The sequence below is a fragment of the Crinia signifera genome, chromosome 5 (assembly GCF_055691185.1).
Source record: "Crinia signifera chromosome 5, ASM5569118v1, whole genome shotgun sequence".
NCBI classification, from domain to species: Eukaryota; Metazoa; Chordata; class Amphibia; order Anura; family Myobatrachidae; genus Crinia; species Crinia signifera.
Genome location: NC_139221.1, coordinates 62,526,160 through 62,552,488, shown reverse-complemented (window position 1 = coordinate 62,552,488; position 26,329 = coordinate 62,526,160). Strand labels below are relative to the sequence as shown.

General features: G+C 45.9%; 1 protein-coding gene across 1 annotated transcript in view; it reads right to left on the bottom strand.

Annotated features, from left to right (window-relative positions):
- Nucleotides 1-4,437: 4,437 nt before the first annotated feature.
- CHMP4C (charged multivesicular body protein 4C) overlaps nucleotides 4,438-26,329 on the bottom strand; it is a 34,804-nt gene continuing 12,912 nt past the window's right edge. Inside the window, exons 2-5 of the mRNA XM_083186240.1 lie at nucleotides 11,575-11,752; nucleotides 7,205-7,319; nucleotides 6,823-6,955; nucleotides 4,438-4,612 (exon numbers count right to left, since the gene is read on the bottom strand). Coding sequence (XP_083042366.1) covers nucleotides 4,548-4,612; nucleotides 6,823-6,955; nucleotides 7,205-7,319; nucleotides 11,575-11,752 — 491 coding nt within the window. The 3' untranslated portion in view covers nucleotides 4,438-4,547. The remainder of the gene's footprint in view (nucleotides 4,613-6,822; nucleotides 6,956-7,204; nucleotides 7,320-11,574; nucleotides 11,753-26,329) is intronic.

Below are 26,329 nucleotides of genomic sequence, written 5' to 3'. Positions count from 1 at the left end.
CATATGTAGTACCCCTGGTAATCATGTCTAGTACCCCTGGTAATCATGTCTAGCACCCCTGGTAATCATGTGTAGTACCTCTGGTTATCATGTCTAGTACCCCTGGTAATCGTGTCTAGTACCCCTGGTAATCATGTGTAGTACCCCTGGTAATCATGTGTAGTACCCCTGGTAATCATGTGTAGTACCCCTGGTAATCATGTCTAGTACCCCTGGTAATCATGTCTAGTACCCCTGGTAATCATGTCTAGTACCCCTGGTAATCATGTCTAGTACCCCTGGTAATCATGTCTAGTACCCCTGGTAATCATGTCTAGTACCCCTGGTAATCATGTCTAGTACCCCTGGTAATCATGTCTAGTACCCCTGGTAATCATGTCTAGTACCCCTGGTAATCATGTCTAGTACCCCTGGTAATCATATGTAGTACCCCTGGTAATCGTGTCTAGTACCCCTGGTAATCGTGTCTAGTACCCCTGGTAATCGTGTCTAGTACCCCTGGTAATCGTGTCTAGTACCCCTGGTAATCATGTCTAGTACCCCTGGTAATCATGTCTAGTACCCCTGGTAATCATGTCTAATTGGTATGATAAAAGTACTGACCAGGTTTTAAAAATTGTATTTTGTCCTTTCTGATTTTGGCAACATTATAAGTAACTGGCTAAGCAGGTACACTATAGTATATACAGGGGTTAAAGTTGTCATGGAGAGGTGGTGGAACTCATTTCCCCTGCCATCGATCCCCCCCGTACCCCATTCATTAGGCAAACCTGGGCCGGTGCTGGGGTTTTTGGCACCTCCTTGCAAATGATATGTTTATGCCTTACCTCCCATACTTTATAAAGGGACAGTAGTCATACAATTGTACCCCTAATTTACATTATTTCACACAGCAGCACAATCTCATTCACATTACACCACATGTGGTGCCCCTTACTCACTTTTTCATGTTACCCTACACAGTAGTACTCCGTATACATGTATGCAACACAGTAGCATTGCTTATACACAATGCCCACAGTAGTACTGCCCCTTACACATAATGCCCACAGCAAAAGTACCTTGTTACAGCTTGAAATCTCATGAGCTGTGCCAGAAAAGAAAGCTGCTGGGACAGTCTTTCCTGTTGGAATTATTGTTCAGGGCTGTGGTGGAGGTTAGAGGTGGTGAAACTCAGTATAATTGGTGTGTACACATATACATTTAGATAAAAATCCATTTGTCTGGATAGGTGGTTTTATTTATCAACATCTTTATAGTGCAAACATATTATGCAGCACTTTACAGAGATTATTTGGCCATTCATAACAGTCCCTGCCAAGTGGGACTTACAGGCCATACATGCTTGGGGGGGATGGGGGGGGGGGGGGCGGAATCAGCAAGTAGCCTGCCAGAATATTTTTGGAGTGGGACAGTAAATCGAGAACACCTGGGGAGCACATAAAAACACCATTAACGCTAACCGCAATGTCAACCTTACTGACATGTGGGATGTAAAATTGAATTAGGACCATTTTGCAAATGCACATTCACTCTCTATGCCTTTACTATTCATGTAGCAATGGAGAAGCACCAGATACCAGATGCTGCACTTAGCAAGGTCTTGTGTACGGGTGCCAAATGGCCGCCCAGCTGTCGGGATTCCGACATTCATTACACGAAAACCCCAACAGTCAGTATCCTGACTGACAGGTGCTATTCTTGACCCACATCAAGGATAAATAGAATAGGTGTCAAGTGCAGTGAGCCCACAAGAGGCTTCATTGCACTTGCCTTGCTGTCTGAGTCCTGGCAGTAAGGATTCCAACGTTGGACTAATGACCGAATCCCTACTGTCAATGCCCTATACCGCACTCTTGTGTACTCCCTTCAGAGCTTGCATTCTGAAATTGTTAAAACTGGATGATGCTAAGTGATATTATTAGTACATGAATTCTCTTGCTGACCTACAGATTGTTGACATTTCCATAAGGCTTATGTTTAGAATGGGGCTAATCCCAGAGCCGGATTTCTCACTAGGCCCGTGAGGCACGGGCCTAGGGGCGGCACCTACCACAGGGCGGCAGGCTGCCTGTGACCTGGCTGAGCGGGCAGCATCGGCTTACAAAAAAGCCAATCAGAATTTGTGTTCCTCCAGTGCGGCAGGAAGTGTGATCAGCCAGCAGCACTGAATGTGCTTGTGCTGCGCTGCCTGTCTAACCAGGGGCAGATATGGGGAGGTGAAGGGGGCGAAGGGGGGGGGGTTAATATGTTGTGCCTAGGGGCGGCCTGGCCCCTAAATCCGGCCCTGGCTAATCCCCCATACACAGTAAAGGGCTTTCTGATCTATAGTGTTCACAATGTTCCCTAGTGTTTACAGTTAACATGCATCCTTCCATGCATTAACAACCCCATCGATTGTCTTGCATATTCAGGCGAAGGAGATCAACTGCAGCATGGCCGTCACTCCCCCCACCGTTGCTTTTTGAGCCGGCATCGTCAAATGTATATGCACTTACTGATCCCGGCTCCCCCACTGCCGCCAATATCGGCATTGGTGGGGATTGGCTAGTGTGGCTTAAGGGACAGAGACAGACTAACGGAAAAAAAATGCCAGCATGTTGACATGCTAAGTTTATGGGCGTTAATCCCGCTTCACGACTGTCGATCCAGCCCGACAGCCCGACCCAATCCCCTTCTCTGCCCGCTCGACTGCATCTCGGCAGGCGGGATTCAATGTCCCGCATGCCAATCAGTGAGTGTGGCCGTGGATCGTCAAGATACGGCCAGAAGCTCCACAATCTATGGCCGTTTGTCAGAAAGGGGCTGACTTCTTCTTAAGTCGGGTCCGTTCTGCCGCGATACCTGTTCAATGCTGTCTGGAAAGACAGCATTGAATAGGCACCCTATTTCCCCCATCGGAAATAACGGCGGGGGATTAAATAGCCTCCAAATACTGTCGACATTGTGATCATCTAACAAATATACAAACCCCCCTAATAGACCAGAGAACCATAATATTATATAATAACAAGGAATTGTATAGGACATCAATGTGCACATAGAAATACCTGGAAACCTAATAATCACTCAATAGTCCTCAGATATTAAGCACAACAGTATTTTATTAAAACCACCAAATAATGAAGAAAAAAATACCCTTTAAATACATATTGCACTGCCTATTTCTTGTACAATATATTGTAGTGTTCAGAAATGTAATAATTTACAGCATTTATAGACCCTTCCCTCCCCCCATATATATGTGTAGGGGTCATTAGGTCGACAGTGAAAAGGTTGACACATGAAAAAGGTCAACATGCATTAGGTTGTCATGGTCAAAATGTCCACGTGGGAAAAGGTCGACATGAGTTTTATACTTTTTTTGTTGTATTGCGCCCGGCACACTATTATATTCTCCCTCTATGCCCACTGGGACGGTAAAATATGAACATGTCGGTTTAAAAAAATAATACTGTAAAACTCATGTTGACCTTTTTCCATGTTGACCTTTTTCATATGTCAACCTTTTCGAATGTTGACTAATAGTGGGCGCACTTTTGACTGTTGACAAAGACACTGTCGACTTAATGACCGCATACCCCTATATATATTTCATCCCCTTACTAAGAAATAGTGATGACATCCAGAAATCATTAAGGAAAGTATTAAGTACATTGTAGGTCATACAAAAGCCCCATACACACTAGCCAATGGGGCCGCGGACGATATATAGTTAACCATATCAATATTGTTAGTCCACACTGTATGATATCGGCTGCCAATATCATTCAGTGACGTCACCGGGGCTGCTAAACATGCAGGTCACTTGGCTATATTGCCAAATTGACCTGCAAGTTCAGTAGCTATCAATCATTGCTTAATATGTTTAATATAATGAGTGTACACACTAGACCAGTGATGGCTAACCTTGACACTTCAGCTGTTGTTGAACTACACATCCCAGCATGCCTTGCATCAGTTTCAGCATGGCCAAATAGTAAAGCTGTATCAGGTTGTGCTGGGATGTGTAGTTCAACAACAGCACTAGACGATATTATGAAAAATTTCGTTCTGAAAGCACTTTCTGAGAGATATCTTTCACTTTATCTTACAGTGTGTATGGGGATAAAGCCTTGTGCTAGAGAGATGATTGGGTAAGCATGTGTTACCTCTGTGGCTATAACCGTGTTACCTTGCACATCCCCAGCATGCTTTGCCAGATATAATACAGCAGTTACAGTGGCATACATTCATTATTTCTCAGCTAGCAGGAGACACTGGCCCTTATTCTGGTTCACTCGCAAAGGGCAAATTCCATCTCAAATGGACAAAACCATGTGCGCTGCAGGGGAGGGGGGGCAGATATAACTTGAGAAGAGATCTGCTAAATCTCAGTGCATATGTTATATCTGCCCCCCCCCCCCCCTGCGGTGCACATGGTTTTGTCCACTTGAGAAGGAATTTGCCTTTGCGAGTGAACCAGAATAAGGGCCACTATGTGTATATACAGTTTATTATACTGTGTACAAATCTGTACAAATAATAGAAGTAAAAAATGTTCCAGGTTAAGTAGCCCATGCGGCCAGCATCTGCATGTCATCTTCATCATCCACCCTTCTCCGGGACGATGCTGAAAATCAACAAAGAAACCCTTTTAGTTTGGCAGTAGAACAGACAATATTCTACATGACTGTCTTTGCTCATTAATAAGGCACTATAGATCAGCACAACATAATGAATATATGAATAATACAGAAGTATAAAAACAAATAAGCATAATAGCAGGTGACGGTCTGTAGTACAAACCCCAAGTTTTAGTTATGAATAACCAATCAGAACAACATGAATAAATAAAGTGTATAGACAGACTTGAAGGGGGTAATTCAATGTCAGGGGCACGGCTGTCGAGCTAGCGCGACAGCAGTGCCCCTGTCCCGTTCTCGCTTTGCTCGACTGGAGCTCGGCTGTTGGGATTCAATGTCCCGGCCGCTGAGCGGCGAGAAGGGGGCGTGGCCGCGAGCTGAGGATGGAAATACTCGAGCTCCGGCCGGGAGCTCAACTATTTCCGGCTTTTCTCGGCAGAACGCGCCCGACAGCTTCCGAAGTCGGGGACGTTCTGCCGAGAGCCCCTATTCAATGCTGTCGGGGAAGACAGCATTGAATAGGGCCCAGCAGCCATCTCCCCCGTCGGGAGATGGCTGCGGGAGCATGACAGTCATTGAATACCCCTCTGTGTAGGGTAGAGGTGACCCTTCCATGGCAGCTTACATGCTAGAGGAAAGTTGTAATGAGAGACAGAAAGAACAAGTGCATGAAGGTGAGCGTAGGTTTAGAAAGCAGTAGTTTAGGTCGGTCTGTGTGCCCGTTACATTTAGGGAAATAAAAGTACCCATATCCTGCCTGCACATACCGCCAAACTTATAAGACTGTGACAGTAATGTAATGTACCTATTGTAATATCAGTTGCTGTAGTCTTGTCTGTACATTTGGCGTGTGCTAATGTGGGCCATACTGTACTTCTATGGCCTGATTTCCCATTCTGCTATGCCAGGCATGTCCAAACTGTGGCCCTCCAGCTGTTGTGAAACTACACATCCCAGCATGCCTTGCCATAGTTTTCGAATTCCCTAATAGCAAAACTGTGGCAAGGCATGATGGGATTTATAGTTTCACAATAGCTGGAGGGCCATAGTTTGGACATGCCTGTGCTATGCTAATCTACTGAGCACCAGACATCGATAATTGGTGATAGCTTGTGAAAAATCCCTCAGTCACGGGTCTCAATTGGTGAATCAAGGATATCCAATGTGTTGTATTTCCCCAATGCCCTGACCAAGCCATCTGGAGAAAGACTGCATTATTTTTACTCACCTGCACATGAGTATTAACTGATACAAACATGTCTAAATGTTTGTGTATTGGGCAGGGGAAGACTGTGGTTAGTTAATTTTATACACATAAGTGGCTTATTCAAATAGATCAGGGATGGTCAAACTTGTCCTCAAGATTTACCAACCAACATGTGAACATCTATAGTAGGAATGAAAGCAGCATGTTGGAAATATGACAGTATGACAGTTAGTAATGACTACAGCTGTGCACCAGGAAGATGATTTGGAAAACGTGGACTGTTGGTAGATCTCAAGGACCGGTTTGGCCACCCCTGAAATAGATGGATACTTTTAACTTGATAAGATGGGTGAAGTTTTTGGCTGAGTTGCTGCAAGTAATAATATATACTATAAAGATTAAAACATTACATAAAAGTGTCAACTATGCGGCACAATTTCCCTGTATTAAATAGATGTTCTCATGGCATACAAAGTGGTGGGTGTGGTATGGGGTACCGACAGTCGGGATCCCGACAGTCATTAGCCCGACATCGGGATCCTGACTGCCCGAACTCAGACAGCAGTGCAAAAAAGCCCCTTGCGGGCACGGTGGCTCGCTACACGAGCCACCTATTCTATTCTCCCTCTATGGGGGTCGTGGACCCCCACGAGGGAAAATAGCATGTGGCTGTCGGGCACCCGGCTGTCGGCGTTTTGACAGTCGGGATCCCGACTTGGGTAAATGACTGTCGGGATCGCGTCCGGCACCCCAATGTCGTACCACCAGCTAGTTAAGTAAGGGAGAGGGAAGATTGCTATAAAATGAGAGGGAACACTGGAACAGAACCACAGAAAGTAAATAGGAAAGTGGAAATGATTTATGGGTACTCCCCTTTCCTTACTAGAGAGGTCATACAATCCCAGTAAATGCATCTCTCCCATGTGTCACAGATGGGAAAGAAGAAAGTACAGAATCAATATATGCTAAGGTGATTGGCTTTAGGTTTACCTGGTCTGGAAGGCAGTTTGGAGGAAGGTAGGGAAGGGAGTTTGCCGGAAGGCACACTTGGCAATCGGTTGCTGGCCATGTGTTTGTCTAGATCCTCTTGTTCCATCTCTTCTAATTCTGCCAGTAACTCATCCTGCAGGAATAATACAGACTCAGATGAGTGTTCTACAGCACAACACAATAATAATGTCTATTCATCACAGACACAAATACGAGTCATACGCTTATGCAATTGCAATTTTTATTTTCTAGGCTACTGTACTACAAATTTTAGCAAGCGACGTTTCCGCCCAGAAATACAAAGAGATGTTGTGATCCGGGCATACCACCAAAGAGGTTCAAGCAAAACATCCCTAAAGAAAAATGGATCCTCATGATTTACCTCATCAAACTCTTCACCAAAACCGACTGGTCGAGAAATAGCATCAGAAATTTCTTGTGCAACATCCTGCTGCTCGTGAATGTCCTGCATCAATTCATCAATTTTATCTACATCCCTGCAGGGAAAAATATGTGTTATCGTTATACAGACTCACTGATATTAATTACACATATCAATATAAGAACATTTCCAGTTTGTTTTAAAACTATGAAAAAAATTATATTTTTATCATACTGTATCAGAAGAATATACTGTAGTGCTTGATTCAGTGTGGGTTGTAGTTTTGTTTTGTTTTGCGTGTCATGTGATGCAGCCACTACAGCCCTCCCCGATCCGGACAAATTGTTCGGACCACACCCACAAAACAGTTGGTCGTTGCCGGCACCTGTCTGCTCTGAAACTATGAACATCTGTGTAGCCCTGTGGTCGGGAAGCATGACCCCAGAAGTAAAGCGGTGTATACCCGGAGCAAATTTGTGCTATTTTCTAAGCAATCTGACTAGATTGCTTAGAAAGTAAGCACAGATCTCTCCGTGTGTATGCTCCGAGAGATTAAATATCTCTTGCTAACTAAGTCAGTGCATGCAGTCACAATCTAGTCAGATTGTTTAGCAAATTACTGCAAATCACTCTGTGTGTACAGAATGAGATATACTGATCGCAATCTCTCATTCTGAACAACTACCCGGCCTTTTTTTGCTTAAGCAAAATTGCTTAGCAAAATTGCTTAGCACAAATCTGTGTGTGTGTATGTGCTCTTCATGGGAGATCTTGACACCAGCAAAATTGCTTAGCAATATTGCTTAGCACAGATCTCTACGTGTGTATGCCCCTTAAGATGGTGGAGCCATTCCAGCTGCATACGGAATTGCAATACGCTGTTGACACACCTGCATGCTTTCTGCCACTCACCATTACCTGCCCCAAACAGTCTCTGACTGTCAATCGCATTGCAAGTAAATCCTCTCTACGTGCTCTGTTACAAAACCATTGTGGCAAATGTGCAACATGTCTTAGATCATACTTGCCTACCTTCCTGGAATGGCTGGGAGGCCCCCAGAAAATCAAATGACCCTCCCAGTCCCCCAGAAAAGTGGGCAAATGTCCTGCTTTCCTCAGAGGCACCTCTCGGCCACCCACAACATAGTAGGAGTGGGCAATACGAGGGTGACTTGATGATGCTAATTGTGCTTTATTTGCATCATCATAGCCCTGTTATACAGTGCCTGGTTTCTGGCACTGTCTAGCTGGGGAGGAGCCGTGATGATGCGATTGTGGAACCACGCCCCTAGACAGCCCACCTTTGACCATGCCCTTTAATTCACTGCCATGCTACCTCCTCCTGGCAGCAAAGTAGGGAAGTATGACAGGTACATATGTGCAGTCAGCTATTTGCCACTCAACTATGTGAATTGGGTTTGCATCCAACTGAATCGGGCCCTTAGCTATTATTTCAATTTAAAGCTATTTTTAAATAACCAATCCCGCCATGCCATGCCTGCTGTTCTCTGGGATCTGTAGTTCTGGGTCAGGTGGCAAGCTGATTTATTAGAGAATTACATTGTTACAGAATTTTATCATAGATTATAAAAATGCTACATTCCCATAAACCATTGTATATACACAGATCTGCATGTAATCCTCCCTCTGTATAATTGTGAACCGTGGACTTATGCAGCTGCCCCCACGCAATGATTAATAACTATGATATCATTATGTCTGGGTAAAACCATATACAGAACACGGATTTTATTTTTCAGTTCTAACAATAACTTTGTTTCACGGCATAGAAAAATCAATACTTTGTTCCCTCTGTGAGCTCAGCACTCTCCGTATGCAACACACTGATCAAAAAGAACTGTAAGAAAGTAATATTATATTGGATGAATCAGAGTACACATATCAATATGTAGCATATGGTTTTTCGCCTACACAAAGGGAATATATCATAATTGCAGATCCAGTATTATTGTGAATTTGTTCCGTAGCTTTGTAGTTCCTGCAGAGATGTTATTATACATTTATGTGTTGGTATTATAACATACCGTACATCAACTGAAGTAAGGATAGAGGCAAACCTCAAACCTTGTGACTGTGTCTTGTCTTGTGAGCTGCTGTGCTAACACCTGAATCCGGGTGTGATATAGGGTTCCGACAGTCATTAGCCCAACGTCAGGATCCTGACTGTCCGGACTCAGACAGCATGGCGAGCGCAACAAAGCTCCTTGCGGGCACCCCCATGAGGGAGAATAGCCGACGTCTGTCGGTGTTTTAACAGTTGGGATCCCGACGTCGGGTTAATGACTGTCGGGATCCCGTCCGGCACCCCCTGAATCCAGCCTGTGATATACTTCCTATGCATTATCTAGCTGTGCATGTACAGACTGATCTGGAGTTACATGCATGCACTGCTGGGGTGAGATTTAATAGGATGAGAGATTTAGAAAGTGAGAGATTTGGGAAGAAATCTCCAGTTTTTTTTAAAGCGGCAATCATTTAAACAGCAAATCAAACTGGTTTTGCAGTGTAAATGATTGCCGCTTTAAAAAAAACTGGAGATTTCTTCCCAAATCTCTCACTTTCTGAATCTCTCATCCTATTAAATCTCACCCCTGGTGTCTTATGTGCATGTGTCTGTTGCACAGCACATGTGTCCAAACAGGGGAGTATACAGAGGTCAATGACCAACCAGTGGAGCAGATGTTATATGTGCAGAGAGAGTTACATTTGGGTGAGTTATTTTGTTTTTGTGCAGGGAAAATACTGACTGCTTTATCTTTACACTGCAATATATATATCAGTTTTAAGTAAAAACCCCACCCAAATGTAACTCTCTCTGCACATGTTACATCTGTCCCACCTGCAATGCACATGGTCTTGTCCATTTGAGAAGGAATTTACCTTTGTGAGTGAACCAGAATAATAACCATATTCCGCAGTGTTTTAAAGAGACTATTTGAACATTCACATCAGTCCCTGCCCCAGTGGAGTTTGAAATCTGTATTCCCTACCACATGTACACATTCTAAGGTTAATTTGTTAGGAGCCAATTAACTTAAAGGAGCCTATACACGCTCCGTTGTGTCCGGCTCCGTTCTGTACTATGCGATGCGCGCTCCCGCGCATCACATAGTACGGTACAAAAAGTATGTGCTGCACATACTTTTTGTACTAGCTACACATCGTATCGGATCGCAGTGCATGCACAATGGCATGCGATCCGATACTTTAAAAGTACAGAACGGAGCCTCAAAACGGAGCGTGTATAGGCTCCTTAACAGTATATTTAGCAGTGATGAAATGTGATGAAGGGTCTATGGGCGGGATGCTCCAAACAAAAAATGCCGTAAAAACAGAGTTTTCGGGGGTTTTACCGCATTTTCATATGCAGCAACGCCCCACCGCCGGGGCTTCACTGCGGGGGGTTACGCCAGTTCTAGATGGCGTAACCCCATGGAAGCCTATGGGTTTCTCTTCGTGTCCCACGCCTCCCTGCGTGCCCCCCCCCCCGCCGATGCACACCGCATCCCACTCACCTGTGTCCGGGCAGCCTCCTGCTGTGCTGCCCGGACCAGTGACCTCCTCCTCCCTGCACAGCTTCCGGGTGCAGGGAGGAGGAAACGGAGCCCTCACAGCCGAGTAAGGGTTCAGGGAGGGAGGGGGGACCCGCAGCACATCACCGGCCATCGCCTTTGAGTTAATAATCGCATATGTTACTGCATAACAGTGCATATGCGATTATTAACAATGCAAATGCCGGCAATGTGCGGCGGGGGTTATTAGAGAATCCCGCCCTCTGTCTGCAGATTCCAAGAGATATGGCTGTCCACATGGAACCTACTGATAAACAGCCCTCCAAAAATGTCCGCCACCTTGGAGGAGGCAGATGCTAGAGGTCGTACCTGGCAACGAGATGACAATGACCAAGAAACCTCCTGGCAGTATGTAACGCCTGGCAATGAGCAAAAAATGGCTTGCAGCGAGCATGTAGGTAAAAAAAAAATTGTGATAAATATATCGGGGCGGAGGGTCGCAAGAAGATTTTTTTGGCAGGTTGGTGAAAACTTTCAACTTACACCACTGAGTTATGCGAAACCTCAAAAATTGACTACAAATGAGTACCACACATGAAGGCCCCCTTCTGGACGAAATCATTATTGAAATGAACTGTACTGCATGCATTTTCAGATTATGTACTAAGATTTTGTAGTTTATGTACCAATATTCTCGCTGTATGTCCCAGAACTGCATATACGTAGTTCTTTGGAAAGGTGACATTGTTTTAATCTTGTTTAGCAAGTTTACGATTATTGTTACTTTTCACTCATTTATACCTCACGCACATTAAATTAAATACCATGCATGCTTACATGTTTTGGTGTACTGTTTTCATTGCTTTTGCAGCATAACCCATGTTTTTCAACACCTCTGTGTTTGTGTGGGAGTTCTCAAGTGCTTCTCGTTGGAATTCAATGGTAGATAGAGTACCATCAATCTGTGTTAACTGCTTCTCCAACCTCTTCTTTCTCTTCAATGCTTGTAATGCAGCTACGTGAACAAATACATTTGTATGTTAGAAGGCTTTTGGACATTACATAAAAAAAATAAAAAAAAATATTTTGCAGATTTAAAATTCAATGACTAGAACACTGTACAGCAGTGGTTCCCAAACGTTTTTGAATAACAGCACCCTAGTGTATCAGAATTGTTTTGCGGCGCCACCCAAAGCCAAATGTTTCTTATTGATAAATTAAAAAGAAAATATTAAATTAAGTAAATTGTGTTTATATGTCATCCTAATGGGCCATACACAGCCCCGTTTCTAAGCGATCTGTTCTAGATTGCTTAGAAATTAAGCACAGATCGCTCCGCGTGTATGGCCCCCGGCCTACTATACCATATGCCGTATAAAGCCAGTTATCTCCAGTGTTCTCTCATTTTATTAACAGTTTCTTATTGCGCTTACAGTATATTCCATTGCGCTTTACAATAGGAGACCTTGATCAAACAAACTGGGTATTCACAGACAGTTAAAAGTATAAGAACCCTGCTCAGAAGCTCACAACTATTGAGAACACTGGCCATGACAGACCACTCAGCACCCATCGCTGGTGCAGTGCTGTGTGCTGAGTGATCTGTGCTTTACTAGATCGCTCAGCACACTGCTCCTATCCCCCTGTGTGTGTGGGGCATTAGGGTTATGTGGTCAGAGACATGATTCACTTCTGTTTGTCCACATATTTTATGATGGGAAGCCACCAAGAATGGTTTTGCCTATTATACTGACGAATTTGATTTTTAATTACTCCTTGACCACCAGCCTGAGACACCTTTGCAAAGAGCAACAGAAGATGCTGTGCTATACCACGCTATATGGAGTATTGAATCCCAAAATTTAGGGATTAGACTGCCCATGTTTTTGACCCCGGTGTGTGTCTTGTGCAGTGTGACTTGGTCATAGGTCGCGCTACGCAAGCTGCACTTCCACCGCTGGAACCCTCTGCCTCCAAATCAGCACTCCTGGCGGCACACAACACCTACCGACTGCCTCCCAACAACCACTCCTGGAGGCCGTAACACCCGTTGCCTGCCTCCTCTTGACGGCTCCGCCTCAATGCTGACGCCTTCCCGGCTCCCACATGTCAGTAAATGTGGGGGAAGGGGGTGTTTAACTATTAGGGTACCAAGCCCGGAATCCTGAGATTGAGCATTATTCAATCCCAATTCCCAATATTGAAAAAATGCCCCGGCACTGGCATCCCTAATGGTAATGCAGCAGGAGACGTTTGATATAAATAAGAAATATGGTTGTGTGCTATAGGTAGAAACCAGTAACACAATATGCCATTAAGACTTTGTATTATTAAGATTCTTATTTTTAGTTTGAACCATATTTTCTATCAAAGCAGCAATCAAGTTTGGGCATACTCAACACTCACAATCAAAGACACAAATAATCCAGAGAGATTACTGCATTTAACAGAAAATAATGTTTATTATAAGATTATCATAATTTACTGTAACTAAAGTATAATCATCCTAATAAAATATTCAATAAAATATATAGCCGTCAAATAGGTTAGTAAAAAAAAATTGCCAGATTACAACCTCAATAAGTAATCATGGGGTCACATAAACCAGCTAACACAGATCCAACGAGACCAACACATGGCCACATGCACAAAATACCAAGCGGAGGTACTTTGCAACCTGCTCCGCTACTCCCCCGAAACCTGAATTAAGCCCATTCTCTGGTAAGATATTCTAGTGGCTAATTTTATAGATAATGCATAAGGTAATTGCTGATCTTCACAAGATGGCAGACAGGTGTCATCTTATAATGATGTTATTGGACCTAGTGCCTTTTTGTGAACAGTGTGGGTTCATCTTCTTGATTCTGCAAACGGTGCAGAGGTTGCCTGCTTTGGAATGCTTGCTATGACTATCAGAAATGGCCCTCATTCAGAGGCGGGATTTCCACAGGGCTACCTAGGCACATGTCTAGGGCCCAGCAGGTCCTAAGGGGGCCCCACAAACATATCCTGGCCATCCAGAACATTCCCAGAGGAGCATTGCGCGGCTACCAAAGTCTTTAACCACGGCTACCAAAGTTTTAACATGTCGGGAATACTAAGGGGCCCATTTATCAAGTAACATTTGCAGCTAAATCCCCGAAAACACCCGTTTTCGGGGGTTAACCGCAAATATTATGTATCACCGAAATGTATTAAAGGGGACCGCAGCAGGAATCTCCGATCCCTGCTGCGATCCCCCCCCCCTGCACCGCCGCCGGCCGCATCCCCCATAGGTTTCTATGGGGGATGCGAAGCTGCCCGATGTATCAACATCGGGCAGCCCGGCATCGCACCCCTGGGCTATCGCCATTCTGATATGGCGATAACCCATTGTAGCCTATGGCTACACATCGCACTGCTGAGCAGGGCAGTGCGGTCACAGGGGTCGGCGGGGGTCAGCGCATAACCGCGCATGCGCAGACCCCCCGGCTTCCGGGTCAGGGCTTCACAGGGACGGGCTCCTTTCGGAGCCCTGTCCCTGCGTCCCTATATTGATACATCTTGGCGGTATCAGATGATACCGCAATGCGATGCCCGGCGATGTCATCACGCCGGCATCGCAATATAATGATAAATGCGCCCCTATAGCCTGTTTCTGTATGTGACACACTGCAATCAATGTTTTGTTTTTTACATAAAATGATTTAAGATAGTAATAACGGAGCTGGTTCAATGTTGAAAACACAGCAAAAACTAATTTTTAATTCTGCCCCACCTGCAGCGAGACATAGTTTTGTTACTGGTAAAGTTAATGCTTTATTCTTTCTCCTTGGTTTGGTACCAAATCTGATTTAGGTCTAGCTTTGGGTCTGGAATATAAACTGGATGCACTGAGCCCTTCGTTCTATCACACTGAGGTGCTCCCTCACCCCACGGCTAGCGTTCTATCACACTGACATGCTTCCTCACCCTGCTGCCTGCGTTCTATCACATTGACGCCCCCCCCCCCCCCACACACACACACACACACCCATTGAGCTTGGCTATATCAAACTCCCTTAACCCGCAGCCTGCTCTCTATAACACTGACGTGCTCCCTCACCCTGCAGCCTGCGCTATATATCACACTGACGCACTCCCTCTCCATGAAACCTATGTTCTATCACACCAACACCCTCCCTCACACTGAGGCGCTCCCTCACCCTGCGTTTTATCATATTGGCCCTTATTCAGATCTGATCACAGTACAAATTTGGGTACTTGTGTAATATCTGGACGCCCCGATTTTTTCATTGTATTGCATCGCATCGCACTACTTAAGGCATGCAATGCAATGTGATTTTTCATTGTAAAGACCAGATTTTTAATTGTATAGTCACCCATGGGTGATTTCATACCCCCACTATCCAACTACGCATGGAGTTGATTTTATATAGTGTGGCGAGCGCACGCAGAATACATGTAAAGTAATCCGCGTCCCCTCACGGGGCTCGCTGCGCTCGCCACGCTTCGGGCTCGGTGGCTCGCTGGGCTCGCCACACTATCTAAAATCAACTCCATGCGTAGTTGGATAGTGGGGATATGAAATCACCCATGGCTGACTATACAATTAAAAATCGGGTCTTTACAATGAAAAATCGCATTGCAACACATACCATGCTGATTGGGTAGCACTCGGCCTGCCTGGAAGACAGCAGCTTCTCTTCTTACTCTTGCTCAGCATAGCACAGCAGCCGCCTGAGTCCTGTGTAGCTCCACCCTCCCCAGACAAGTGTAGCTCTGCCCCCTTTCATTTTTCGAGGAGGGGGGGAGAGGTTAGCTGTGGTCCTGGAGAAGTGGTGGAACTCATTTTCTTCTGCCATCTAATTACCCCCTCTCCCCCATTAGGCAGTCACCCCCTGCAAACTATAATGATTTACTGTTAGAATTACTGTGCGGGGCCAAAGTGGAGATTGAACTAGTTCCACCTCACCATTAGAGGTGGTGAAACTCCCCCCATGCACACACTTTAACCCCTGGTAGGCTGGTTACCGCATGGCATAATGAAAAGTATTCCACCAGCCAAACTGTGTGTGTTTATATATTGTATATCTCGTGGGACAATGAGGGGGGAAGTGGTCAAGATGTCGTGTTTCATGAGAAGGATAAAATTCATGTAATGGTTTGATGGGGCTTAAGGTGGCCATACCCTTATGCAATTTTGGCCAATTTCACCCGAGTTGGAGGGATCAGCCCAAGAAATCAGGTGAAAAGCAGTCAAATTGGGTATGGGTCATAGGGTAGACACTATGAAGGTTGACATACAGGTCGACAGGGTTTAGGTTCACACCTGAAATAAGTTGACATGGCTAAGGTTGAACGGTCAACACAAGCATTAGGTCGACAATGGGAAGATCAACAGTCAAAAGGTTGTCCTGAAAATCGAAAAAAACATTAGACTGCCCATGTTTAATCCTGGAGTCCCAGGATTAAGAAACCAGTGGGACCCAAGTACACCCTTCTACTGTTCAGAGAAGACTGGCCAGAAGTTGTTGTCATGGAAGAATTGTGGACAAAAAGCCATATCTGCAACATGGAAGCAAGGCCAAGTGACCCTGTTATTCTGGACTGAGGAGTCAAACTGTGAAATAATTGGCTCTAACAGAAGGCTGTTAGTTCGCCAAAGGGCTGAAGTACAACAACAAGTGTCTGCAGGTAACAGTGAAGCATTGGGGAGGTCCATTGCAAGTTTGGGGCTACATATCAGTTTTGATTGGGGTCAGGATTAATGGTGTCTTCAATGCTGAGAAATACGAGTAGGTACTTATCCATCATACAATACCACCAGGGATGCATCTGATTGGCTCTAAATCTATTCTGCACCAAGACAACAACCCCACAAATACAGCCAATGTCATTAAAAACAATCTTTAGCATAAAGAAGAACAAGGAATGCTAAAAATTATGATATGGCCACCACAGAGCCACGATCTCAACATCATCAAGTCTGTCTGGGATTACATTAAGAGACAGAAGGATTTCAGGCAACCCTACATCTACAGAAGAACTGTGGTTGTTGGTTTTTTTTTCAAGCTATTTGGAACAACCTCCCTGCCGGGTTCCATCAAAAACTGTATGCATGTGTACCTAGAATAACCGATGCTGTTTTGAAGGCAAAGGGTGTTACACCAAATATTGATTTAGATTTCTCTTCTGTTTATTCACTTTGCTTAGGGGCAGAAAAAGTTGTGCAGGGGTACGGAATTTGCAAGGAGTTCTGTGATTACAGCTTGTTATCACAGGGCTCACTGTGGATTTGTTTTACTTTTTTAATTTGTATTTTTTTTTCATTCATCCAGATCAAATTTCCAATTATAAGTATGAGAAATGTAGATTAAATGTTTTTTCCATGAAAACTGCTCCAAAAGCCCTTTAATTAATGTAAGTGATACAAAAATAACTTGAACACCATAATAGAGGGTCAAGAAACCAACTGGATTCATATAAGATACTGTAAACGTTTTTGTCACTGTAGCTCCAACTATTGAACACATTAATTAAGCAAGTCACTACAGTTTTGTGGATCCCCTTTGTAGCATGGAGACAATGTTTACATACACTGTAGATTGGCTGTACAGGTACAAGCACAGCAACTGCAAGAACAATATGTGCCTATGAAACTGCTATTTGTAGTATGTCTGTGACATCTGAAGAAGATCTATGAGGGTAGACCGACCTTGCACAAACGAAATCATAAGGTCTTGCTTGGTTTCCTGTTTCAAGTGTTTGTTTGTGCCAAAAAAATGTATTGATTAAAATGATATGGGTCATGTCTGTAGTCAGTGTGTGAAGCCCAAAGAGGAGAGTCTCTGCAGCTTTCCCAGGGGAATGTCAGCATTAATTCCCGCCCCATTAAGCCCCGCACCCAGCATTGTAAATGCTGTGATTCATTGCTCTTCGAGGAGGGGGTAGTACTAAATGATGTGATTTGCAACATTATAGCCCTCCCCCTCCTGAAAGATCCATGAAAACTATTATTTTACCCTGATAAAATTCGGGAGGCTTGCCCACCCTTCGAGGGCTGCTGGGAGGGGAACCCGATTTTCGGGAGCCTCCCGGCCATTCCAGAAGGGTAGGTAAGTATACTGCAGCTGTATATATCAGTATATGAAATGCTACATTACAGTGTTTTACCATTTTGTATGCAGATACAGCTGTGGTCGCTCATAGAATATGGGAATGCCACATATTTCAATCGGCAGAAGCTGCTTGTGCATCCTATTCACATAGTGATGCAAAAAAAGGACTAATTTCATAGAAAAATGTGCAAGAAAAGACACCAGGTGGCGCTACGGAGTCACACCACATCATGGTACGACTAGAAGAGCTGTTAACATGACTGCAGCAAGGATATAGGTCAGTGATGGCTAACCTTGACACTACAGCTGTTGTTGAACTACACATCCCAGTATGCCCTGCTACAGTTTTATTATTTGGCCATGCTAAAACTGATGCAGGGCATGCTGGGATGTGTAGGTCAACAAAAGCTGGAGTGTCAAGGTTAGCCATCACTGATATAGGAGGACACCTCTGTACTTTGATGGACTGAATGGCAGAAACAATCTGGGGTCAGTTTACTAAAGCTTTTAAAAATGAAAAAGGTGATGTTGACAACAGCAACCAATCAGATTTGGTCTATCATTTTATAGGATGCAATAGAGACATGAAAGTCATATTCTGATTGGTAGGGATGTGCGGCATCACCTACTGTATTTTCATTTATAGACTCTTTATCCCTGTGTGTTTAGTTTTACTGTACAATGCAAAGACTGTCTGTGCACAAGGCCGTAACTACCATAGGTGCAAGGGGTGCAGCTGCTACGGGGCCCAGAGCTGGAGGGGCCCATCTTTGCTATCTAACTATTATGTTTTACATACATTTATCACCATCAGTTGCTAAATGGAGGCCCTTACAACGTTTGCTATGGGGCCTACGAATATCTAGGTATGCCTCTGCCTGCGCAACAAGATGTTCTCTGCTATCCTGGATGTACTGCTTGATATTCATCTTCAGACTCAACTCAGAATCAGCTTAATTGGCCAGGTATACTTGCGTATACTAGGAATTGGGTTTGGATTGTTGTGCAACAGTCGTTAATCAGTGACAGTACAGATTTACATAACACATACAGGTATATGCTAGATGTGCTCTGGGTATTGTAGACGCAGGGAACATATATCCGCTGAGCTGCACAGTGCCTAGGCAGCCATCAGCGGCACCACTGATCATTGCAACAGCCAGGTAGGTAACAATATAAGCAGGGACAGTACAGTTATCACACAGGGAACATACATTCGCTGAGCTGCACAGCGCCTAGGCAGCCATTAGTGACGCCACGGGTCAGTGTAACTCAGCCAGTTAGGTAACAGTTAAGCAGGGACAGTACAGTTTCAGGTTGCTATTCAGTGTGCGAGACAGGGGAGACATGGGGGTACATATGGCTGAGTGGCACAGTTCCTAGGCATCCATTTGCGGTGCCATCTTGATGATGCTGCTCACAGGCAGCAGTAATAACAATAATTTTATCTATATAGTGCTTTTCTCCCATAGGACTCAAAGTCGCTTAAAATACATAAAAAACGGGGCGTGGCTTGGCGGCCATCCTGAACGGTCGCACTGGCGCTCTGCTCCCGCTTATAAGCCGCTTGGGACCCCTTGCAGCAAGCCCCGACAGCAGCTGAACCTCCGCACCCCTTCCTCAACTCCCCCCCTGTGCTCCGGAGACCCGCTGCCCCTTCCGCGGAGCCGGGAAGTGCTTTTAAGCGCTTCTGCGGGTTGCGGCCTAGGCGCGAGGCCGGAGCCGGGGGCTCGATTTCGGCAGCAGGCCGCCGCGGACCTCCAGAAAGCTTGTGGCGGCCGCGAGCCAGCTCTACGGGGACAGTACCTCCAAGCCTGGGCTCACTGGTATCCGGGGAGGACCCTGTGCCCCCGATTAGCCCACCAGAAGCCTACAGGCGGCCCCAGGCAGAGCAGGGCCGGCGGATTCGCCACTTCACCTGGCGCAGATCATCAAGGAGCAGCACAGCCTGCAGAGCCTACAGTCCCCACTACAGACCATCTGTGAGTACACACCTCTGTGCTGTCACACCTGCATTCCCCTCTCTGACCTTCAGAGGAAGCCTCACAGACCTGCTGCTATATTAGAAGGGCCCACTTTCAGAGGACCCCCCCTCTATCCTCCCTCCCCCTCTCTGGGGGAAATATATTATTGCTCTCCACAGGCCTGGGTCCACCCTTCTCGTACCCCTATCCTGCAGCAGGGCCTGTTATCCAGCACTTAGCAGAACGCTGCCTCCAGGCTCACCCATACTGCTGCTCAAGGCTACAATCCACAAGCCAGAAACATCTCCCACCTGCTCCCCACGCCACACAGCTTAATAGCCTCCAGGCATTATTGTGGGCTGGAATCCCTGCCCGGATGTGAAACCCCACTACACAGACTGCCACTCACTTTATATTAACCAACCCTTGAGGACACCATGATTAGGTAAATACCGTAACTCCCTCCCCCCGGTACCATTTTCACCTCGATAATTCACTTCGCAACACCACGAGTGCTCTCCACCTTCATCATGCCATCCAAAAGGGTCAAACAGGTTGCCCTCTCCAAAATTCCACTCCCTCCGAAAAAAGCCTCGCTACCTGCCTCAGCCATGGGGAACCCCCCCACCTTGTCCCCCCACTCCAGGGGTGCGTCAAAAGAGTTTTCCCCTTCAATTGGGCTTGGGGAGCTAGACTTTAACTCGGAGGCACCGGTAACAATGAAATCTCTCTGTCAAGTTTTCTCGGCATTCCAGGCAGAGCTGACCAAAGACCTGAAGTCCGCCATCCGTGAAGTCAAAACGGAGCTAGTAGCTATAGGGGAGCGCACGGATCAGCTGGAACGCAGACTTGACGAATTGGTTGAGTCACACAACGACCTGATTACATCCTACGAGAACCAACAGAGTGACCTCGACCAATTCAAGTCCAAGCTGGCGGACCTGGAGGACAGATCCCGCCGTAACAACATAAAAATCAGAGGCATACCCGACTCAGTAGCTAATTCTGAACTAGAGGACTTTGCCACCTCCCTGTTCCGTAAACTCCTCCCCTCTGCAGACTCCAAAGAGCTACTGATTGACCGTATACACCGCCTCCCCCGCCCCAAGACGGTCTCTCCTGACCTCCCCAGAGACACCCTCCTCAGAGTGCACTTCTTCACCGTCAAGGAGCAAATCTTGAAGGCAGCCAGAGAGTCCAAACATTCAGACACCCTGGGCGGACTACAGATTTTTCAAGACCTCTCTCCCGCAACAATGGCCAATAGACGTGCACTCGCCCCTATTACGACAGCACTCAGAAACCACGACATCAGGTACCGGTGGGGATTCCCGGTCAAGCTCCTAATTTACTACGAAGATTCCACCTACATGATCTCATCACTGGACGCCGGGATCAAGCTCCTTCTAGATTGGGACATTTCGGTCAACAAACCCAAAGAATCCAACCGCCAGAAGCTGCCGCAAAAGGACTGGTCCACTACCTGAACGACACCTCTCCCTGTACCCAGTCGACTTAGACAACGATCTGGTTGACTACATACCTGTGGTCCCTACCACCGGGTCGGGACACGATTGATAAGTATTATGCCAATTTGTCCTCTTGCTTTCCCAGGTTGTAGGTCATTCCAGTTGTCTTATTTTGAATTCTGTATTGACATTTGTTATGCTAGATGTTTGTTTGCTAACCTCAGGTCCTACTTGTTTAGTACCTTATGTTTGTTTCTCTCTTAGGATTATTGTGTCCCCTAGATTAGACTATACTACAAATCCTCTTCCACAGCCGCATTTTATTTACAAGTGAGTGGCGGCCGCTCACTAGGCGACCCAAGCCACCACCCCGAAGTAATTCATACTACTGCACATTCTCTCCTCCCCCCCCTCCCCTCTGCAGTAGTCATGCAGGTCCAATATACCGGACCTTTCTCTCCCCTTCCTACCGCTTTCTCCCCTGTCCCCCCCCGTTCTCGCCCCCACCTCCCTCCCTATGCTCCCAACCCCTGCCCCCCCCTTCTCTTCTCCAGACGGACAGTACAGTATACCCTTGAAGGCAGAATCCCACTCTTACCACCTGCTTTTCCCCATCACAAACCTCCTTGAGTCACCATGACTAATTTTATGTCCTTAAACGTAAAGGGGTTGAACTCCCCCAATAAACGTCGCTTAGCCCTATCTTTCTTCCACAAACAAAAAGCAGATGTGGTAGCCATTCAGGAGACCCATTTTAACTCCACGAATCCCCCATTATTCAGGGACTCAAACTACCCCACAGCCTATTTTGCAAATGGGCCGACCAAACGGAATGGGGTGGCCATCCTGTTCAGTAAACATACATCGTTTACCTTGCAATCCCAAGTACAAGACAAAAATGGCAGATAACTTATCCTCACTGGCCTTCTGGAAGACAGTCAGGCTACCATTGTCTGTCTTTACGCCCCCAACTCCAACCAAATCCCTTTCCTGCATAAACTACTTCTCCTGATACAAAAAACGAGAAGAGGCCACCTGGTTCTGCTAGGTGACTTCAACCTTGCCCTAGACCCAAAATTGGACAAATCCAGACCCCCCCCCCCTCTTCTTCATCCTCAAGTGAAACAGGCCCGTCCCATGCATTCCGTAACCTCCTTTTAGAATTCGACTTATACGACACTTGGAGATCTAGATTCCCCTCAGGTCGCGAATACACTTTTTATTCGCCAGTCCACAACTCCTACTCTAGGATTGATTTTATAATATGTGATAAATGGACCCTGCAGCACACTAAGGATACAGACATCCTCCCCATCACTTGGTCAGACCATGCCCCCGTCATGTGGAAGTGGAATTCCCGCTCCTCAAATAACCCCCCTAGACCATGGAGACTCTTCCCCCATCTTCTTAAAGACCCTACCTCTAAATCCTCTATACTAACCGCCATCAACAACTACCTCTCAACTAATTCCCCACAGGACACCTCTATTACAAACCATTGGTGCGCCTTAAAAGCAGTCATTAGGGGTGCTGCAATTCAAGCGGGTGCGGCCTTGAAACGCCGCTCAGTTAAGTCCCAGCAGGAGCTAGAACTTAAATTAAAGGACCTGGAAACCCAAAATAAGACGTCCCCATCCAGAGAACTTAAAAAGGAGATCTCCAACGTACGTAGCCAGATCCAAAAACTCCTTCTAGCCCGCACACATTTCGCCTTAAACAAGTTGCGCCACAAATTCTACCTATTCAGCCATAGATCGGGCAGAATGCTAGCTAGAAAGTTAAGGGCTCAACAAGCTAGGAATAAAATCAAACACATCATTTCCCCTGATAATGCCAAAATCATCAACCCTAAAGATATAGCGAATCAATTTGCCCAATACTACTTTAAACTTTACAACCTATCCTCTGACATCTCCATTCCCCAACCCTCGGCCGAATCGATCTCGTCATTTCTAGATAAAATACATATCCCCTCCATCTCCCCGGAGCATCTAGCTATCCTTAATGCCCCCTGGTCTCCTACTGAAGTACAAACCGCTATAAAATCCCTCCCGCGCAACAAAGCCCCAGGCCCCGACGGATTCATCACGGACTTCTACAAAACCTTCACAGACCAGATAACGCTAACACTAACCAATCTTTTTAATGACCTCTCTTCCTCTGGACAGGCCCCCCCTGAACTACTGGAAGCACGTATAGTCACGATACTCAAACCTGGAAAGGACGCATCCCTGTGCCAGAACTATAGACCCATTGCTTTATTAAATTGTGACATCAAATTGTTTGCTAAACTGATGGCAACTCGCATCAATCAAGTCCTACCCCTTCTAATACACCCCGACCAAACCGGATTTGTCCCAGGTAGACAGGCCTCGGACAACACCAGACGTGTATTTGACGTAATCGACTCCCTGTCACATGACCAAGGCCTTCTCCTACTTTCCCTAGACGCAGAAAAGGCGTTTGACAGATTAAATTGGCATTACATGCAGGAAGTCCTCCGCCGCTTTGGTTTCTCAGGGCACATCCTCAGATCTATACTGACTCTATATAGCTCCCCCTCAGCGCGGGTTCTCAGTAATGGGTTCCTGTCTGACCCCTTTCAAATTACAAACGGCACCAGACAGGGCTGCCCCCTATCCCCCCTCATATTCGTTCTCTCAATCGAGCCCCTGGCCATAACTATACGAAATGATCCACGAGTGAATGGTCTCCAAATAGGTCCGGAAAGTCACAAAATTAGTCTCTTTGCAGACGATGTCCTGCTATTCATCTCCAACCCCACTTTAACACTCCCCCCCCTGCACGACATTCTAGAGGCATACAGTAGAGCCTCATACTACAAGCTTAATACTACAAAAACAGATGCTCTCCCCATCAACCTTTCCTCCCAGACCCACCAACTACAGGCGTCTTACCATTACAACTGGCAATGTAGCTCTCTAAAGTATCTAGGAATCAAAATCCCCTCCATCACATCCAAAGTCTTTGAAGCCAATCTCACCCCCTTGTTAAATAACCTGTCTTCCATCGCCAACTCCTGGTCCGCTTTTGATATATCTTGGATGGGTCGTATGGCAGCCTTTAAAATGTCTCTTTTGCCAAAGCTAATGTACTTGTTCAGGACCATCCCCTATAAGTTTCCCCAGAAAGCCCTCAAGACTTGCACGACCATCATGTCAAAATATATTTGGGCGAACAAACCCCCTAAGATAGCTAGAGCTAGACTCCATCTCCCTAAGGCGCTAGGAGGCCTAGACCTCCCGGACTTACACATATACCAGCTAGCTGCCCTCGTGGCCCCCATCAAACGTTTTTCAGAACCTGACCCTCAGACGAGCTGGGTCTCTATCGAGCAGTCTATGACCCCTAACATACCCCTAACCGACTTTTTCAGACTACCTCGAACCCTCAGGCCATCTTTAACACGCCTCCTCCCATCAACTAGAGCTTCCCTTCTAGCCTGGGACCAGCTTCTTTCCACCTTAGGCAATGACACGAGCAACATCCCCTATGTCTCCATCTCCACCATTGCTAAATTGATCCCGAACCTAAACCTGAGCTCCTGGAAAGCCCGAGGCATTCACACATCAGGTGACATCCTGGACTCCCATTCTCCCCTCCCCTTTGACTCTCTACGAAAAAGCTTTCATCTACCTGCATCTGAATACCTACACTTCATTCAAATAACTCATTGGTGGAACTCCTCCTCTATCGCAAAACTACCTCGCTCTCAACCCACCGACCAGATTATTTGCTCCAGGCCTTTCAACCCCTACACCAAACACGATATATCCTTCTGGTACAAGACTCTTATTACCCCCCCCTCTTTCACAAAAGCCCCAGCACATAAGAAATGGGAAACAGATCTCGGGAGAACCTTCTCCTCTGCTGAATGGCGTCTCATTTTCCTTACTTCCTTTGAATTTTCCCGGTGTCTGAACCATACAGAGATGCAGGTCAAACTAATTAACAGAACATACATGACCCCTGAACGCTTGCACTCCTTCTGGCCATCCTGCTCCAATAAATGCTGGAGACAATGTGGGCAAGTGGGAAGCATCTTTCATATCTTCTGGTCCTGTCCCCATATTCACAAATATTGGTCTGAAGTACTCGAGTTAGCATCCTCGGTTCTTAACTCCCCAGTCCCCCATGATCCATCCCTAGCCCTCCTTCACGTCTACCCCCAAGAAATCCCTATTGAGAAGAGGTTGGTACTTGGTCACATCTTCATAGCTGCTAGGGCTGCTCTAGCACAGCAGTGGAAACAACCAAACCCTCCATCCTTGTTACAGGTGATCCTGAAGATAAACTATCACTTTATGATGGAGAATGGCCCCTCCCTATCCACGCCCCCGGCATCCTCTGTCCACCCCCGGTGGCACCTGTGGCACACATACATAACTGAGGGTGATGGATCCAGAATTTTCCCACCTCCATCCGCCTCAGACCCCAGACAATTTAGTCTCAACGAACCTGTAGAGTCGTGAATACCCAAAAACCCCCCTTAGACCTGTTGCCTGGGACAATCACCCCCCACCATTACCTCCTCCGTGGTTGGGGAACATAAGGTTTTACTGCTTTTTCCCGGTTTTATTTGTTGAATGGTTGCCTAGATTCTTTTGTTCTCTTTATACTGTTATTACCGCACTCTACGCTTTGGACTATGTCTATTGCCGCTACCACCACTACTATGGCTCTTAAGACCATCTCGCATGCAAAGAATATTACCCATTCCCTATGTCTGATGTTTGATTGCTTTAGTTTACCCGCTCTGCGCAGTGTGGTATCTCCCAGTCCTTAAGTCCGTACCCCCTCCCCTCTCCCCTCCCCTCCCTCCCCCCCCTGTTCTTCCCCTCCCGGCTTCCCTGCCCCCCCCTTCCTGTTCGTATTGTTATTGTATTCCCTCATATTGTACTGTGAAATTTTTTTTTCAATAAAAACCTATTGAAGTTAAAAAAAATACATAAAAAACATTGAACAAAAGCATTAGAATTGCATGAAGTTGACTTCCATTTGAATGTAACTTCCAATTAATTTATCTATGCTGTTAAAT